General features: G+C 39.5%; 2 protein-coding genes across 6 annotated transcripts in view; one reads left to right on the top strand and one right to left on the bottom strand.

Annotated features, from left to right (window-relative positions):
• Positions 1–11,111, top strand: part of cdkl5 (cyclin-dependent kinase-like 5) — a 32,836-nt gene extending 21,725 nt beyond the window's left edge. For 2 of the 5 annotated variants that reach the window (XM_034221218.1, XM_034221217.1), the window contains exons 14-21: positions 1–175; positions 1,155–1,256; positions 1,537–1,642; positions 2,868–3,003; positions 3,915–4,020; positions 5,470–5,631; positions 6,669–6,935; positions 7,655–11,111. The exon at positions 1–175 is cut by the window's left edge and continues 166 nt beyond it. In XM_034221218.1, coding sequence (XP_034077109.1) covers positions 1–175; positions 1,155–1,256; positions 1,537–1,642; positions 2,868–3,003; positions 3,915–4,020; positions 5,470–5,631; positions 6,669–6,935; positions 7,655–8,062 — 1,462 coding nt within the window. In that variant the 3' untranslated portion in view covers positions 8,063–11,111. The remainder of the gene's footprint in view (positions 176–1,154; positions 1,257–1,536; positions 1,643–2,867; positions 3,004–3,914; positions 4,021–5,469; positions 5,632–6,668; positions 6,936–7,654) is intronic. The other 3 variants (XM_034221219.1, XM_034221220.1, XM_034221221.1) reach the window with 3 other exon arrangements.
• A 143-nt stretch (positions 11,112–11,254) lies between these two features.
• Positions 11,255–16,269, bottom strand: rs1a (retinoschisin 1a). Its single transcript, XM_034221222.1, has 6 exons — positions 16,197–16,269; positions 15,805–15,830; positions 15,245–15,371; positions 13,127–13,268; positions 12,708–12,903; positions 11,255–12,505 (listed from the first exon to the last, which is right to left on the bottom strand). The coding sequence occupies exons 1-6, from the start codon at positions 16,249–16,251 to the stop codon at positions 12,353–12,355; spliced, it is 699 nt and encodes a 232-aa protein (XP_034077113.1). The 5' UTR covers positions 16,252–16,269; the 3' UTR covers positions 11,255–12,352.
• Positions 16,270–16,918: the final 649 nt, after the last annotated feature.

The following is a 16,918-nucleotide window of genomic DNA, read 5'->3' as shown; positions in this document are numbered from 1 at the left end:
CCACCGACCACACCCTATGGAGGGGGGGTTGGCGGTCTTGCCTACACCCGGGCAGGCGATACCAACACGTGCCAGCAGCCTGCAGCTCCTCTCCCCCCAGCTGCAGCACCGCACCACCCTCACCGGACACTCAGTGAGCTCCTCCAGAGAGGACTGCACCGAGGACTTGACCAGGGTTAGTGGCACACAGTCCTGTGAGAGTGGGGGCTGTTAAAGGAAACATTCACCCTCAAATACTGACAAACACTGTGAAGATAATCCATTTGGTATTTTTTTTATTTTAAAGTTAAAGATGAATATTTAAAAGGCAAAGTTTGTTCAGCCACAAACACTGGCGTGTTAACTCAAATACAATACATTCAAATACACATAGATATGGTTTGCCATTTGTTTTGCAAATCATTTACATGATTAACTATAGTGTAAAAAATGTAATTTACTAACATAATATAAATAACATAATGTAATAATACATTTGTTTAATAACTGTTTTTTGGCAAAAAATTGCAACTTAAATCAAGTAAAAGCTTTTTAGTATTCTCCACCAGAATTGTCTTGCATTATATTGAGGTTATCAAATAACATTTATATCTGAATGTATGCAAGATAAAATACAAGTTAAAATATATTTGTATATATTTATTGTTTTAGATATTTAAAGAAAAATTGTTTAATTTCTGACAAATTATTCTATTGTTAAAAAATGAAATGATAAACTGATAGCAGCATAGTCAGCAGAAGGGCAGGACCAATGATATCCTTTTGACACTATAACCTTACATTTAAAACTATTTCTCAATTGACCACAATGCAAGATGTTGAGTTGTTTTAGAAAGAAGTTCTCCTCCTGCATTTAAAACCTAATCTAAACAACAAATGATAAACACAGTTTACTAGAAATAGGTGAAAGTGATTTTGAGAAAATGTTGATATTAATAAGAAGGCGAATAATGGGTACATATGGTACATACACAGAAATTCAAAGCACATTTCATGACTGTCTTGGGTGAATATTTTCTTTAACTTATTGAAAATGTGTATTTTTCACGAGTGGACCGTGTGTGCAGGGACTGTCTCTGTCTCACATTATCATTGCTGCTGCATCATGCTGCTCTTCCAGTCTGCTTTGACCTCGCTGTCCGTCTCCTCAACAGAGTGAGCAGTCACCTAAAGACATGAGCCACCCTTGTGCCCCCATCAAAGACTCTACGAGGGACAACACTGCTGCTTATCATACACAGCGCTCTAAAAACGAGGTCCGACCCCCCCCCCTACTCTGTGTTTTCCATAGCTTTTTCTGTTTCTATGAAGGTCAACAGCCTCACTGCACGTTGTCGCTGGTTTAAGTGTAAAAACGCTGAAAAGCTTTAAGATTGTCCCGATTGTCTTTTGATGCCAGCAAAGAGTGTGTTCACTAACGATAAGAAACAATTGAAATTAAATTAGATCATTGATCACAAATATGAAATTACTGAGGAACTTTATATAGATATGTTTATTTTTGTTTGGCTGCTTGATCCGTGTGTGTTTTCATAGGTCGGCTTGTATCACGACCCTCATGTTGAGGATGTGGGATCCTCCAAGGAGAACCGGATGATCTTCACTGAGTCTATGCCTCGGAGAGTAGGCAGCTTCTACCGAGGTAAGGAGAAGAAGCACCAAGAGACAAAATATGTGTACTATGTCCTCCAAAAAAGCGATTATTTAGGAAAGGCAATTTGTACAACAAGGCGATTCAAATGTTCCACATTATTTGAAAATTAAACAAGACGTTTAATAAATACACTGCAACTTACAAAATATAAATAGGATTATAAAAGAGTCAGATGAATTAGGTCTCAGATAAATCTTATCTTCTTGTGTTTATTTTTTACAACAAACAGCCCTGTATAAACCATTCAGTTCTTGATAAACCAATTGCAAAAAAGACAATCTGAGAAGGACGTAAAGCAACATTTGAAAGGAAAAGCCCTCAAAAATACTTTAAAGGGGACCTATCATGCAAAATACACATTTGTACGTCATTTATACATGAATATGTGTCCCTGGTGTGTCAGGGAACTTACCAAGTGTCAGAAAACACAACCCTCTCTCTTTTCCTCCATACCCAATTCTCTAAAAACGGGGCTGCAACGGATCTGATACAGATTTGAATTTTTCTGACGTCAGACTGATACAGATTTGAAATATCTCTGACGTCAGAAACGGGGTGCTCCGCCTATATGGGCAACTCTCCACCTATCAGGGGAATGGGAGGTTGCCGTGGCATGGTAACAGCATGGTAACAGCATGGTAACATGACGCTCGTGCCTCGCCCCCCTCCTTTGCAGGGGGGCGTGGTCAGCTGCAGCTCATTTGCCACAGAATCAGCCCCTGCAAAAACAGGGCTGGAATAGAGCAAATAGAGCGAAATGAGGCATGGCTAAAATGCATGATCTGTTTGGTATTTTGAAAAAAAAACTTCACAGACATGTTTTATATAGGTATGGCCCTACAATATATTATTCAAATATAGCATGATAGGTCCACTTTAAAGTTTTTAAAAACTTGCATACTTCTCTTCTTACATTTGTATTTGGTGGTGTAGTTTTCTATATAGATGACTTGTGAAATTACATGAGTTTGACACAAAGTTGTTGAGTTTCAATTTTAAATATCAGGAAATAGAATCAAGGAACTATGGTTTTTTTCTACACTTGCCAAAAAAAATATTCAAAAGCTTGGGCCACTTTAATAGACAAGACAGACATGGTGGGTTTTGGAAATGCAAGTGTTGTAAATTGAAATGAAACATCCAGGGCAGGTAGACTTTTTCTTAATTTAACAACAGCTCTCAAACTTTGATTAATTTCCTCTCCTTGTGTCAGTCCCCTCCCCCAGACCCGACAACTCCTCCTCTTTCCACGATGCTCTCGGTCAGGGTCGAGGGCCGGTTGTTTCCAATTTGCCCGGAGACCCTGTCGTCATGGTCAACCACTCCAAACGCCAGACGGCTTTTGACTGGTGAGAAGTTTTTATTTAAACTGGCCTAGCATGTTTGCCGACTTCAGGGATGGATACTGTCAAGTAACTGTCAATTGTCATACTGATATTATGTACAAACTGTGAAGTCCACTGAGACAAATGTAACATTTGTGATATTGGGCTATATAAATAAACATTGATTGATTGATTGATTGAAGTAGATGTGAACTCAATGCTGTGTAAAGGACACTGCAGTTTGAAGCGTCCACATTTATAGTTAATTCTGTTAGGAACTGAGCTTTACAAAACAACGTACAATGATCTCATAATTTAATGATTAAAATGTTCTCACTTTTACAACACTAACTAAGATCAGATTTTACAAGCGTATTATCACAGCAACTAAATGACCGAAAGGACATTAATGAAAACATGTGGCAATATCACTGAATTCAACTCATGTTTACTTTCTTCTGCAGAAGAAAAATAAGCAGTTATTGTAGTATTTATAGTATTTATTGCCATAGGAGTGCACATACGTATTATAGGAAGTGACCAAGATACAGTTTCTTTGATGTTTTTATACTATCCAAGATTCCAAGAACAACTAATTTATAACATACATAAAAAGGGCTACTTTTCTCCATAGTCTACTCTAGGGCAATTAAAATGTCTTTAGTTTATATGGCAATGGCTGACAAGCTACATCTGACAGATGGAGACGGATGTCATTTGCGATGCGTCGGTCATTTGAAATACATACAAGATGGAAAAAGCACATTACAGCTGAAGGATTCAAAGAACATCTGCATCGGTCTTTAACATGATCTATTCAGGTTGTGCCCCTAGCATATGAAACACACCTGCGAAAGAAGTCACCATCTAATCCTAAACTTGTAATCACAAACATGAGTCATACAGTCTGAACAATTTTCCAATTTGCCACACAGGACCGCAGCAGAAGCAATGGTCATGAATCCTCCAGAGCCCGCCAAAGAGAAGGAGAAACAAGGCTTCTTTAGAGCCATGAAGAAGAAAAAGAAGAAGACTCAAATAGTAAGATCATTGAAGACATTTCATCCAGCACACATTTCCTTTGGTTCGTTGCGTTTTATCCTTTGTTAATGAAGTTTATTTTTACTGGGTAGTAAATCCTTATCAATAGGCTCCTTCAGACCGTTTAATTTGAAAAAAAAAATGTGCATGAAAAAAACATACTTTTGATTATAACTAGGGATGCACGATAATTATCGGCCCAATAATTATCGGTCCGATATTAGGAATTATGACGTCATCCCGATAAACCCGATACCAGTATTAATAGCCCCGATAATATACAATATATTTTTTGGGTAAAAAGAAAAAAAATACTGCGGTGTGGGTGGATTGGGATGAGGGGCGCTTGTTTTTCACTCGGCTCCTCCCGTTTTGCCAGTACTGTGGTATTAGTGGTTTAGGAAGAGGGGAGTTCTTCACAAATCCAGCGCTCCCTATCTCATGCCTGGCTGTGACGTAAATGGTGTGCGGCCGTGAAGCCAGGACAGTAAACAAACATGTCGTCGGTGGTATGGGCGTTGGAGCTATGTGCAACTCAAGGCATATGCTCGAACCGGAGCTGCCTGGACGCTGCAATCATGTTGCGCACTATCCGTGCTGAGTGTGCTGACAATGTACAATGTCCCACTGTCTGGCTTCCTGCATAAAGTCAAGTGCTCGGTGCAGTTGTGGCGAAATGTCGCTCCTCTGTTTTCATTTAAACAGCTCCTTATATCCGTTAGCGCATCTAGCTAGCACCAGATGCTAACAACAACAATGCACGACGTCTCTCGCTCGCTCGGGCCACACATACACACACCCTCCCGGTCCTCCAGATGGCCAGTCGGTACCTTTATATATACAGTCTATGGTCGGTGCCTGCCGGTGAGCGTGGAAGTGTGGTCTGCCACAAGCGGGCGGCAGAAGCGGGGCTGTCAGCATCAGCTTGTAGATGGTATTTTAAACTCGATGCGCTCTGAAACTACGGGGCGGCCAAGGAAAAAAAATACACATGCGTTAATCGCGTTAAAATAATTAGTGGCGTAACATTTTTTGTATTATCGGTATCGGTCTTGAGAAGCAGGAAGTTATCGGTATCGGTATCGGTTTCAAAAAACCAATATCCTGCATCCCTAATTATAACCAACATTTTGTTTTACATCCAAAGTGGTTTATAAAAACTAATTTCTGCCCCATTGGAATGTATTGTAGTGATGTGCTAATGTCTAATACTTTGGCTGGTTTGATTATGTTATGTTAACACATAGAAGTTTACCAAAAAAAAACACAATACTTAATACTGAATTTTAACTCTCAATTTTCTTCCTAGTATATTAACAATCAAGTAGTTATATTTAAGTAGTAAGTAATATTTCTTGAACTGATTAAGGATCAGGTTCTACAGATGTTTTTTATTTTCTGTCAGAGATTTGTGTTGAGAGTTGTGGCTGTGCGTCTTCTGCTCCACAGACGGACACGGAGGACGGGAGGAACCCCAGCATCAAGAAAAGCCTTTTCCCCCTCTTTAGCTCTAAGAATAGCTTAAAGCACAACTCAGCTGTCAAAGTCCTCCCTGTAGTGGCCTCGCCCATGGTACAGCACCAGCCTACCGTGCCCTACCCTGCCTCACCAGTAATCTAACCTCAACTCTACGGCTGCATGTTAACTCACACCCCACTCACCAGAATGACCTGCTTTGAAATCCTCTCAAACGCTTCATTATTGAGTGACTGAGAATCGTTTCAAGTTGAAAGGATTTCAAATACATTTTGAGTCGAATACTGCACGGCGTCTGTGCAACCATTATGTTTCTGCTATAATGTGTGTCATACAGTATGCGGTCGCCTTGTTTTCATATTGCATTGTGAGACATGTATGCTGGTTGTTGTGAGGGCGACACATCTGCACGTCGAGTATCATTCGTTTCAATTCAAATGTCATTGTATCACATGAGATCCATGGACATACTGACAACGTTCAAAAGCTCCTTAACCCAACTCTGGACTCTGCACTGTGCTGGAGGAGGAATAGTTTGACCTTATGTTGATTTGCTTTCTTTCCGAGAGTTAGATGAAGAGCTGCTTAGCTTAGCACAAAGACTGGAAACAGGGGAAAACAACTAGTGTGGTGACAAAATCCAAGTGGCAGGACCTCTAAAACACTTCTTCTCATATAATATCTAAATCATAGATAACCCTCTGATCATCTATATTGTTATTATATATATATTATAATACAGGTAATGTATTAGCTTTTTGTATTTTTGCTATTGTTAGTATACAAAATATTGTTTTGGAATGGCTGATGAGACACAAAACAAGAACTTAACTTCTGAAAAATTATGATGGCCATAAATGATTGATGAAAGTTTAATTAAATAACATATCTTTTTAAAAGAAGTCCTTAATAGATAACATTGTCTTAGTTGCAGCCCAACTGTTTGTTACAGTTAGTTCAAAACACAAAACTTTTGTAGACCTTATTTTCTGTAACGTCATCACTTATCACCGTCACCACAGCGTCGTGTTTGTCTGGTGCTGCAGAGGGGTGCATGGAGAACCTCACTGGGATTCAAGATGTGACATTGCCATAGAAAGAAATAAAGTTAACATGATGTCATTGTTTTTTATAGTTGTTAATTATGTTCCTGTATTTTTGTGAAACATCAGGTTCCTGGAAATGGACAAGAACACCTGTCGCTGCAGAGGAGCTCCAAATCCTCCTCTCACCACGGCAGCCGACGGAAAAACCGTGAGAGATCCCGAGACAGAGACCGGGAGCGGGAACAGAGCCGGGACCGGGACAGGGACAGAGAGAGAGAGAGGGAACGGGAGAGAGAAAGAGAGAGAGAAAGGGAGAGAGAGAGGGAAAGAGGGAGGGAGCGAGAGAGAGTTAATGACTGGCAAACAGACAAACCAGTGGACTCACACTCTCAGGTATGAAGCTACAAACTGAAGACCAAATGACCTTATCATAATATCTTGTTGATTTTAAGCCAAAACAGACATTTTAAATACATAAATTATTAAGATTCTGAATATGATATCCTATGAACTGTGAAAGATGTAGTTATCTATAACGAAATACAGGCGTTATCAGCAGGAAGTGTGGCTTAGAAGATGTTGAGCCTTATTGAGTTGAAAATGGCAATATTTTACCATTAGCAGTGCATTCTACATATATATCTATACATACTGTATATGCATATAAAATACATTTGAATGCCAGCCCTTTGTGAATGTTGTCCACTTGTTGCAAATGTATTGTTTGTACAGTAGAGAGGCAGTCCAGTGCACAAATTGCATTGTTAGTTCATGGTAACAGATGTTGTATGACTTTTTTTCAATAGAGCAAAATCAAATAATATATAATAAAGAGGGCCGTAGTATTTTGTTCAGGCTTGTTCTGGGTGGTCTATTTCAGCTCCTTATAGTGTTTAACTAGAATTGAAAATTAGATAATAATTGTTGTTATGTAGCCTACAAATTCCTGCAACAGTTATTCCTTTAATTAATTTTGACATGTAAGTCTCCAGTAGGAAATAACACAGACCGGGTAGGACAGTATTGAGGATTTGGAGAGGGATAAACACACTGTTGGGTTTTATATTTCCTTTAGAGTCCTACATTATCTGTTTCTCTTTCCCACCTCACAGAGTCAACCACTCAAGTCCCTCCGCAGGCTCCTTCACCTCTCCCCTTCCTCCTCAAATCAAGGACAGCCTCCTCCTCCTCCTCCTCCAGACCTGCGCTTCCAAGCCCCCCTCCCCAACCCCCCTCAGCCCTCCTCCAAGTCGGGTTACCCTGAGGGCCGAGGGCACACCGAGAGCAGGGGGCACCCCGGGGTGAGCAGCTCTGCCCAGCCTAAGAGCCGCAAGCCCAGCTACCCCCTCCCCGGACAGATCGAGTCCAGCTGGCACGTGTCTGCTCTGCAGAGGGCGGAGGGCGCTCAGTTCACCCCCGAACAACTGGGAATCAAACCAGGGCAGAACGGACCCACCTTTACCCGAGCGTCCCGTGTCAGGATGCCAAACCTCAATGACCTGAAGGAGACCGCGCTGTAAACCCCCCGCCCACAAAACTACACCACCTCCTAAACGTCTCCACCCTGGAAGCATCTGCCAGATGCAGACATCATGGTACTGTAGTACAAGTTTACATGAAAGCCTATTTCATTGGATCTAGTCTTCATTCAGAAACATAGTCATCTGTTTTCTGGAAAATCCAACGACCAGACGCTGAAACACGAACACCAGTAACACTGTCGTTTAGGGAAGCAACGAGAGGACATGGCCCACTCTGTCTGGGGATGCCAGTACTGTATCAGCTGTGTGTGACTGTGTGTGTAACAAAGAGAGGAGAGATGACCTAGTGGCCTCTTTGCTGCCATCTTCTGCTCACAGGACTCTACAGCAAAGTGACTTCTGTCAGGCCGGTGGCCAAGACACTCAAACGTTTTCAAGCTCTGTTATTTGATAAGAACAAAAAAAAAGTTTATATCAACATTATTTATTAAATATATATTTGTTTTAAATTCAAGGATATAAGCTATAAATGACACAGTATGTAGGTTATATGGGAATATTATAAGGTAATATAGAATTAAATGTGTAATTGCAAGAGCTTTAGTTTCGACACAAAGAAAAGCATAGATATGTATGTGTTAATAATACAATATGTCAAAAATTATATTTAATAATGGTGAATGTCCTTTTTTGTTCAATTTGATAGGTTATTTACCGATTTTCACGCTTTATCATCTTATTTTTACCAGTTTTTCTATTTGTTTCATCCACATGTATAGAACTATTGATGAATATTGTTGCCCAAAGTAAAAAAATATATATTTCTCTTCACATCTAGACTAAATCTGCGCTTCACCATCATGACTTACAGTAAGTTTTGGAGTTTTGTGACAAGTTGGGCTATTTGTCAACAGGGTTAGGTAGCAGAACATCAATAGTGAGACTGTTGCGCTTTACATAAGAAAATGTCTGATCATTATATGTCCCATTCTTGGTGTCACCATTTTTTAAATGAGCCCCATTCTCAGTTCATTTATCAGTGACAAGAGCTTTCCAGCGCCGTGCTGCCACCTGCTGTGCTGTTGTTTTGGTCTACAGCCAGTAAAAAACATCAAGACTTTGGCGGCCTTTGGTGGTGAAAAGTAAGCCTTATGAAATGAGGCAGGACTAACTCAAGAACAACGTGTAACTGTGCAAAATAGGGGGAGAGCATTCTGCAAAAGGCATACATCACCTACAACCTTTAAGTAAGGAAGGTTAAGTCTGCTGGTATTTTATATTTCTTGTTTGTTGACAAATCCCATGAAAACAAAAAAACCAATAATATATTTAATATATTAACAAATCTTAAGCCGTTTTCATAAAACTAATAGGAATACATAATTGAGCAATTACCATAAACATGGGCACTGTAGTTTAATTTGAATCAATCCCTCATGCTGTCCTGCTGCTCTATTTGCTCACCATAGAACCAACTGTGTATTAATCCGCTGCTGAAAATAGTTCCAACAAACTCACTGTTGACCTGGATTTCTTTACAGTTTACTCATAACCGAGCAGCCCAGCTGTTTATGGAACTTCTTTAGACGTTTTGGTTTTGAAGATCTGATGATCAAGTCCAGAAAAAAAGTTTCAACAACATTGTGGAATTACTCATATTATATTACTCGCAGCCTGTAATGTGAACACTTCATTTCATAATTATGTTCTCACAACTTTTGATATTACAGATAATAATAATAATAATATAATAGTTACCGCAATTATCACTTTCCAGTGATTTAAAATAAGACTGTTTCAGAGTGTTATAACCTTTGTGCATTGTTTTGGTATCTAATAAGCCTTAACACGCAAACATTTCTTACTCCAACTGGCTCCCGTATTGTATTTCAATACTCACCGGTACCTGAAGTAATATGCCCCCAGCTGTGGGTTTATTCTTTTCATGGGATTTGTCAAAATTAACAAAGATATTAAATAACACAAGACTTATCTTTTAATGTTTACATTGTTCATGTGCATTTAAAAAGCTTGTGTTTTCAAAGTTTTTGTAAATGCCTTTTGTAAATCTGAATTTGGTTTTGCTACTGTATTTGCATTACAACTTTTATTTTGTAATATTGATAGTCATAATCAGGGATGATTTTACTTAACTAGGTTATTCATAAAAAGCATTTAATTGTTGTCTACTGACCTGTGGATGATTACAAACAAATAAAATAGAACAAAACACTGTTAGTGGCCTAGGAAGAATATACAGCATAATTTTCCTTCCAGTCTCATCTCAACCCTTCGTTCCTTCTTCTTCCTCTGTGGTTCTAAAGTTTAGTGGAGAAGCTTGTATATCACAGGAGACAACAAAGAAGAATGAATGCATTTGTGTAAAAACTCTAGACATCTGTGGACTTTAGAGAAAATGTTTGAGAAATTCATGTGTTTTGTTTCTCATCTGTTGAGAGGATGAATATATACAAGCAAAAAAGGAATGAACAAATTGACTATATGGCAATAACATTCAGAAAGAGACTGATGCAGATTGTTCTGGCAAAGTTAAAAGGAGCCAAATAGCACAGAAGAATTGTCATAAGGAAACTGTGATGAAAGCAAGAAAAGTGTGCACATATAATATCAAGACATCGCTCTGCAATACACTTTTTATTTACAATTTCACCTTGAACATGACCCAGGGCTATAAAACTGCCCAGTGTTGTTTATTATTGAGAATCCTGGTTGCTACTGATTGTAAATGACTGCTGAAGTGGGTTTGTCTCTACTATTAATGGGACATTGTGATGACAAAGCTTGCCTTGCCAGTGACCCGAAGCCTTATATTAGCTTTCTGACTCAACACTTCAGATGGAAACGAAGACATGAACCCCATGCAAGCCACATACACTGACCACTGAGATGAGAAGAAGACCTTTTGTTCATGAATATGAATGTGTTTCCTGAAACATTCGTTCTTTTTTCATTTAGCTGTTTCCCACTTCTTACAGGGTGTAAATAGAAATAAAAGAGTGTATCTATACTGACCATTCTACTTTAAATGATAGGGTCTCATAATAAAAGCCAACTGTACATTTTTGAATGGCTCATATGTTTGTTTTGTAGCACAGACAGACACAACACCAGAAGAGACATGAAACAAGTGTTAATTTAGTTTAAAGATACAATTAAGAAAACATCTTCAGAGTAAATACAATGAAATAGTGAGTTTTCAAAGCACCACAGGAAAGTAAATGAAACAAATGAAACTAATCAGGAGTTAACAACAAGCACATTATCCATCCCTCTATCTTTACATTGCAAACACACTGAAAAAAGATGAATGTAAAAATGTTCTTCAGGTTAAAATTGTTACAACTAAAATAGAAAATGGGAATAACATCATCACAGGCGTTTTGAAAGAACAAGTCTTATTATTCTACAGATTCCTTATTATCAACAAATCTCTCAGAGAAGCAAAGCAAGTGTTATTTTTGGCTTTTTTAATTCTGTCTGGCAGTAAAACCACACTCAATTATGTAACCTAATTGTATCCTTTTTATTTTGGTCCCCCCAAAAGTCAATGTTACGCTGCAGATCAATACACATTGAGTACTTAAAGCAGCAGGATAATGTGTTTGCTATTGACTCAATATAACTAAAGTAATCTATGGTTAAGTCACATATATGCAACAGGGTGGCTCATTTATATGTATTTATAATTTTGGGGAATAATACAACAGATATTAAATGTGGCTTTGGTCACACAAACAAAACTATGATCAAATGAATTGTTTTGTATATGGAATTTGTTGACAGTAAAAAGAATGTTGATTAACACCAGCCTTATCTTTGAAGGATTATACAGAGCAGAGGGTGAAAGGTCCTTGTTTACTGTTACAGGAGAAGCAGACAGGATTTCACAGGAGGACACAAATATTTTTGGAAGAGCTTGTGTCTAGCTGTTGGATACCACCTCCATAGCAACACTGCCTCTCCCTCTCCATGCCTGATTATTTCTTTGAATTTATGCCATTTCCTTGCAAATGCAGCAATCTATTGAGAACGCACCGAATGAAAGCCTGATGTGAGAGGCTGGTTCAACACAGACAATAGAGAGAGGGGAGAATGGAAGCTCTTTGAGCACATCAAATGAACAGTTAATGAAATCACAAAAGTCAAATTGTTTTTTTAAATCAGAAGGTCTTGTCTTCAATTTGTGGTTTTATACATTTAGCTGGAGGGGGCAACATCTGTGAATATAACGAGACCACACACTCAGACAATGGTGGGAATTAGGATGAGGTTTCGGGAGAAGGCCTCGGGGATGGCGGGAGGAGAGGTTTATTTGCATTTGTCCATGCAAAGCAGCAGCTCCAGGCGCAGAGCGATGCGTGTGTGCCACCCGAGGGGGATGATGCGGATGAAGCGCGCTACGATGGGCGGCCGCAGGAGGTTCTGCACAGACGAGGAGCGATCAGAATTTCCGTAAAACACCTGAGAGAGGGAAACAAATGAAGGGTCAGGAGGGATTCATTTACACTACTGTGGATTTAAACTGACTGAATATACTGCAGACACAAATCTGTAATCTAAAAGTTAAAAAAGTGTACATATTAAATGATGAGATCCCCATCAGGCCAATCGGTGTAACTTGACTTTTACATTGCTTCACTAAATAGGTTTTGATGGGTTCTACCCTGTTGTTTCCAGTCTGGTCTTTGTAATAGATCCAGTTGAGCTTTTCGTCTGTGCGGTACTGGACGCTGTACTTGGTGATCCACTCATCAGCATCACAGCGGCCCTGGGTGAGGATCCCTGACACCAACTTCACCTCCATCAGGTCGATCTCCACCCACTGACTGTTGTCCTGAAACTTAGAGAGCCAGGCACACCTGCAGGAGGAACACAAACACTGCATGTGATGTCAGGAGTCCGATTAAGACATGATGGTGTGACAGTGCATGCAACATTGAGCAATACCAGGAGCATGGAATCTAAGCAGATCACTCTTTTTTTATAGTTCACAGTTCCATTTATCATATCTATTTTTGCATTGCCTGTCTTTTTTATATCAGTATGTCGGTAAGCTGTTTACAACCTGGAAATAGCACTTACCCAAAGCCCTCACTGTTGAGCCGGGCCTTGCTGGGGACCCAGGAGGAGAACCAGCCGGTGTACTGTTCCTGGTTGGAGCAGGTGATCTGGTCCGGACTCACTGACCCGGCCTCAAATCCAAGAGGCTTGTGGTACGGACACTCTGCAGGAGCAAGAGAGACAGATTTATTAACTTTATTTAACTTAAACATTTATTTGTAAGTTAATAGTTTTAGTTAATGAAGAAATTGCATTTTGTTAAGACTCTCTTGCAGCATGAATTTCAAGGTCAGACACACAAACATGTCTGCCAACAGCTAAGCAACAAAACACTGAGAAAATCTGAGCAGGAAATGATCATCACTATAAGCCTTCGTAGGTGCTTAATTCTCCATCCCTCTATAATTTCCTCTCTCCCCATCCTCACACTCTCCCGCTCCCAAAGCCCCCGCTGTTAGAGAACCCGTGTGACCCATATCCATCCTAAAAGCCTGCAGTTTAATTCTCCACGGTGAAAGATCAGTGATGTCCATTAGGGCGGCAGGCGGACAGATGGCTATGTTCTACGCTCCGCAGCTTTAGCTCTGTGTTGCTCCTGTGTTTTCATCTGTCAATCTGTCCTCTCTCTTCCACTAAAAAGGCATTATAAATACATGGATAGGGGAGATCAGAGCGCTGCAAGAGTGAGATTGTTTCCCCCTAAAGTTTCAGCGATAACATCAGCTATGGATATGTGAAGCAGAATCCTGCTGCGCTTTTGTTTACTACTGGTTTAAGCCTACAGGGTGATATCCTGTCTAATCCCTGTACTGTACAGCAGCGGTAACAGAAGTGCCTCTGTGAGTCAGGAGATAAGTGTTTACATAACAGTAATGCAAATTACTTTATAGTCCTGCCTTATGTATTTCAAAAGAAGAATCAAACATATTTAGATGGCTGAATTAATGGTGAAACACAATGGATGGAGGTGGAACAAAATCTGATGCCATGCAGGAATCTCTTTCTCACTCATCTTTTGTCATTACCAGGTCCATGTTGTGATAATTGCTGGTTTCTGTTATTGTGCAATTGGCACAGGCTATTACAGGCCCCGTAATCTGAGAATCATGCTCTCAGATAATGAATATCTGCTGAACTTCTTTCTCCTGTCCATCACCCGTTGCCATGTGATTTGTGGCTCAGATGGCACTCATTGATTCACTAAAAAGAAAACCCTTTCTCCATCCGCTCTGCCTCTCTCCATTCTTCAAGCCTGACACGATTCAAGTGAGCTTTATATCGCTAGCTAAATCAATGGAGTCATTTTTTTTGTTTGGATGTGTGTTGCTTTGCAGAGATCTTAAAAACAGGTTTTCAGATTTCATGGAGATTTTCATGGAAAGATAAACCCCGGGCAGAGTCCTTAAAATGATTTGAAAAAGACAGATTTCCATCTGCTGCTGATAAAGATGACCAAGAGCTGTTTCTAAGCTCAATAATGAACAGATGTATCCCTTGATATCTATATTGTGTTTTGATGTAGATAAAGATGCTGTTGCAGACTAAATGATCCATCATAGCCGATTTAGAGGAGTGTGCAGCCTTGTTGTAGGTGTTTCTGGTTCTTTTCATGGCTCCATCTGCATCATCTCCTCTGAGGGTGTCCAGTGGAGCATGTCCACCCTGTGGTGTCAAATCTGGAGTCTCATGCCTTCATGCATAAACATGTACAAATATAGAGATTCCCCTTCTCTCTGTCTGCATCACACACACATTAAAGCTGTCCCTCAGAGATGGTTTGTGGATTTTTTAATTATAAATCATTGTTAAGCAATATGCAGCACATTTGGTGGTTTTAGCCTCTTTGGACTTCATTTCCAGAACAATTCATCAATGAATAGAAGAGATATTGGGCAGACGTATTGATAATACAAAAATAATGTTAGCTTTAACAATCAGACATACAGCATACAGTTCTTGTCGTCGTCCACTCTAAGTTGCTCGTTCATTATCTTAACCTAACAGTGACATAAGTCCTCATTAATAGTATTATTGTAAATTTAGATATTGAATTTGATCATTTAATCAACAAAAGTCAATCAAAGTGTGGCTATATTAGAAAACTGAAAAATGAGGTTAGGTGATACTTATAGTTCTTACCTGGCATGCAGTCCACTCCTCTCACCTTGGGAGAGCCGGTCACAATGGAGGAAAACTCAGTCGGAGTCTCACCTCCCTCACAGTCACATTTGCAGGACCTGGCAGTCCACGCCTCAGACGCTGCCACCTCATATAAACACATACAAACACAATTAATAGATGCAATACATCCAGAAAAATGTGGGTAATCAGAAATAATAAATATATGTAAATACTGTTGTTTTAATATACAGCTTGTTTGCAAAACATATATAATTATAAAATTAATAATTTCATGTTAAAATGAGAAAACAATTATGCAACAAAGAGAATGAAGCTTCTAAAGTCTCATCATAGTGATTTGTACACTATGTGTGTTTGTGTTTATTTCACAAAAATCATTTGACATTGACCAATGTCAACTCTGGAGAAATGGCTAAACTCTAGACTGAAATGTCTGTGGTGTGGCTGATCTAAAAGTTTATTTTTGTTTAGTTTTCTTTTTAACTCTGAACTGAAATAATGAATAAAACACGTTTGATTTGAACGCTATAAGATTGCAATCCGAGGGTTCTTCTTACCTCTTGAGCTTGAATGCTGATGATCACTGTTCAGACGATGGACAGAAAGCACACAGGAGAGAAAAAAAGACTTTTAAGACATGGCATTCATTCGCTCTAGTAAACAAAATATGTGCATTAATCCGTCAATTTAACAAAAACAAGCAAATCAACACAGATGCAGAGTATCAAGTACATACAATGTTTTAGAAAAATAAACTAAAATATTATCTCAAAGGTAACTGAAGACAATCGGATATATTTGTCACCTAAGTTTGTCCTTTGACATTAGAGTGACTCAGGGTTCTTCAACATATTGTCCAGTTGAGGTGACTTTAAGTTGTTACACTTCTAAATCACAAAGATTATGTGTACAGCATAAATGGGAAAGAGTGAAAAGGTTGAAATCCTACCATTAACTCCCAGAAGAAGCAGGGAGAGCGCGAAACGCTGCACATAGAGAGCCATAGTCCAACCTGCTCCAAACCGGACGACACCAACTGTAGACTGAGCAACAAAGCCAGCAGTGAAAGAGAGGCTGGATTACAATAATCCACAGGACACTAATGGCCTTACCTAATGCCATCCTTATCTGACAAAGCCCCCCCTACAGCTGTTCACCCAGGACCATTCACAACCACCAAACAGTCTGGAAATCACTGCAAAGCCACAAAAGTCAAGTCAAAAATCCTGCAGAAAAAAACTAAAGTCCATGTGGTGACTGTGGTGTGCGTGCGTGCGTGCGTGCGTGCGTGCGTGCGTGCGTGCGTGCGTGCGTGCGTGCGTGCGTGCGTGTGTGTGTGTGTGTGTGTGTGTGTGTGTGTGTGTGTGTGTGTGTGTGTGTTTTGTTGGAAGGCAGTGATGGTTTATGCTGGGCCTTGTGATCCATATGATTGACCAGACGGTCGACTTGTGTCTGACTGTATGGCTCTTCTTGTATGTTGCTAAATTTTGAAACGAACAAAATGAAAAAAGAAAGAAAATATAAGAATCAAAAACTGTATTATTTAATGGTTATCATTATAATGTATGTAATGAAGAAGAAAAACGTTTAGTAGCGTCTGTTTACTTTTACTACTACTGAGCACATATTTTAGTCAACAATCATCCATAGCCAAAGGTTAAAGTTCAAGGT

This window comes from Gymnodraco acuticeps, unplaced genomic scaffold (genome assembly GCF_902827175.1).
Source record: "Gymnodraco acuticeps unplaced genomic scaffold, fGymAcu1.1, whole genome shotgun sequence".
NCBI lineage: Eukaryota > Metazoa > Chordata > Actinopteri > Perciformes > Bathydraconidae > Gymnodraco > Gymnodraco acuticeps.
The sequence above is the reverse complement of the archived record's forward strand: the minus strand, read 5'-3'. Positions and strand labels throughout refer to the sequence as shown.

Bases quoted from the DNA above. Each gene is read 5' to 3' on its own strand.
- rs1a (XM_034221222.1), bottom strand. From the start codon at position 16,251: ATGGCTCTCTATGTGCAGCGTTTCGCGCTCTCCCTGCTTCTTCTGGGA. The intron at 15,831-16,196 runs GTAGGATTTCAA...TCGTCTGAACAG, and splicing joins GCTTCTTCTGGGAGTTAATG to TGATCATCAGCATTCAAGCT. The intron at 13,269-15,244 runs GTAAGAACTATA...TTGCTCCTGCAG, and splicing joins AGGAGTGGACTGCATGCCAG to AGTGTCCGTACCACAAGCCT.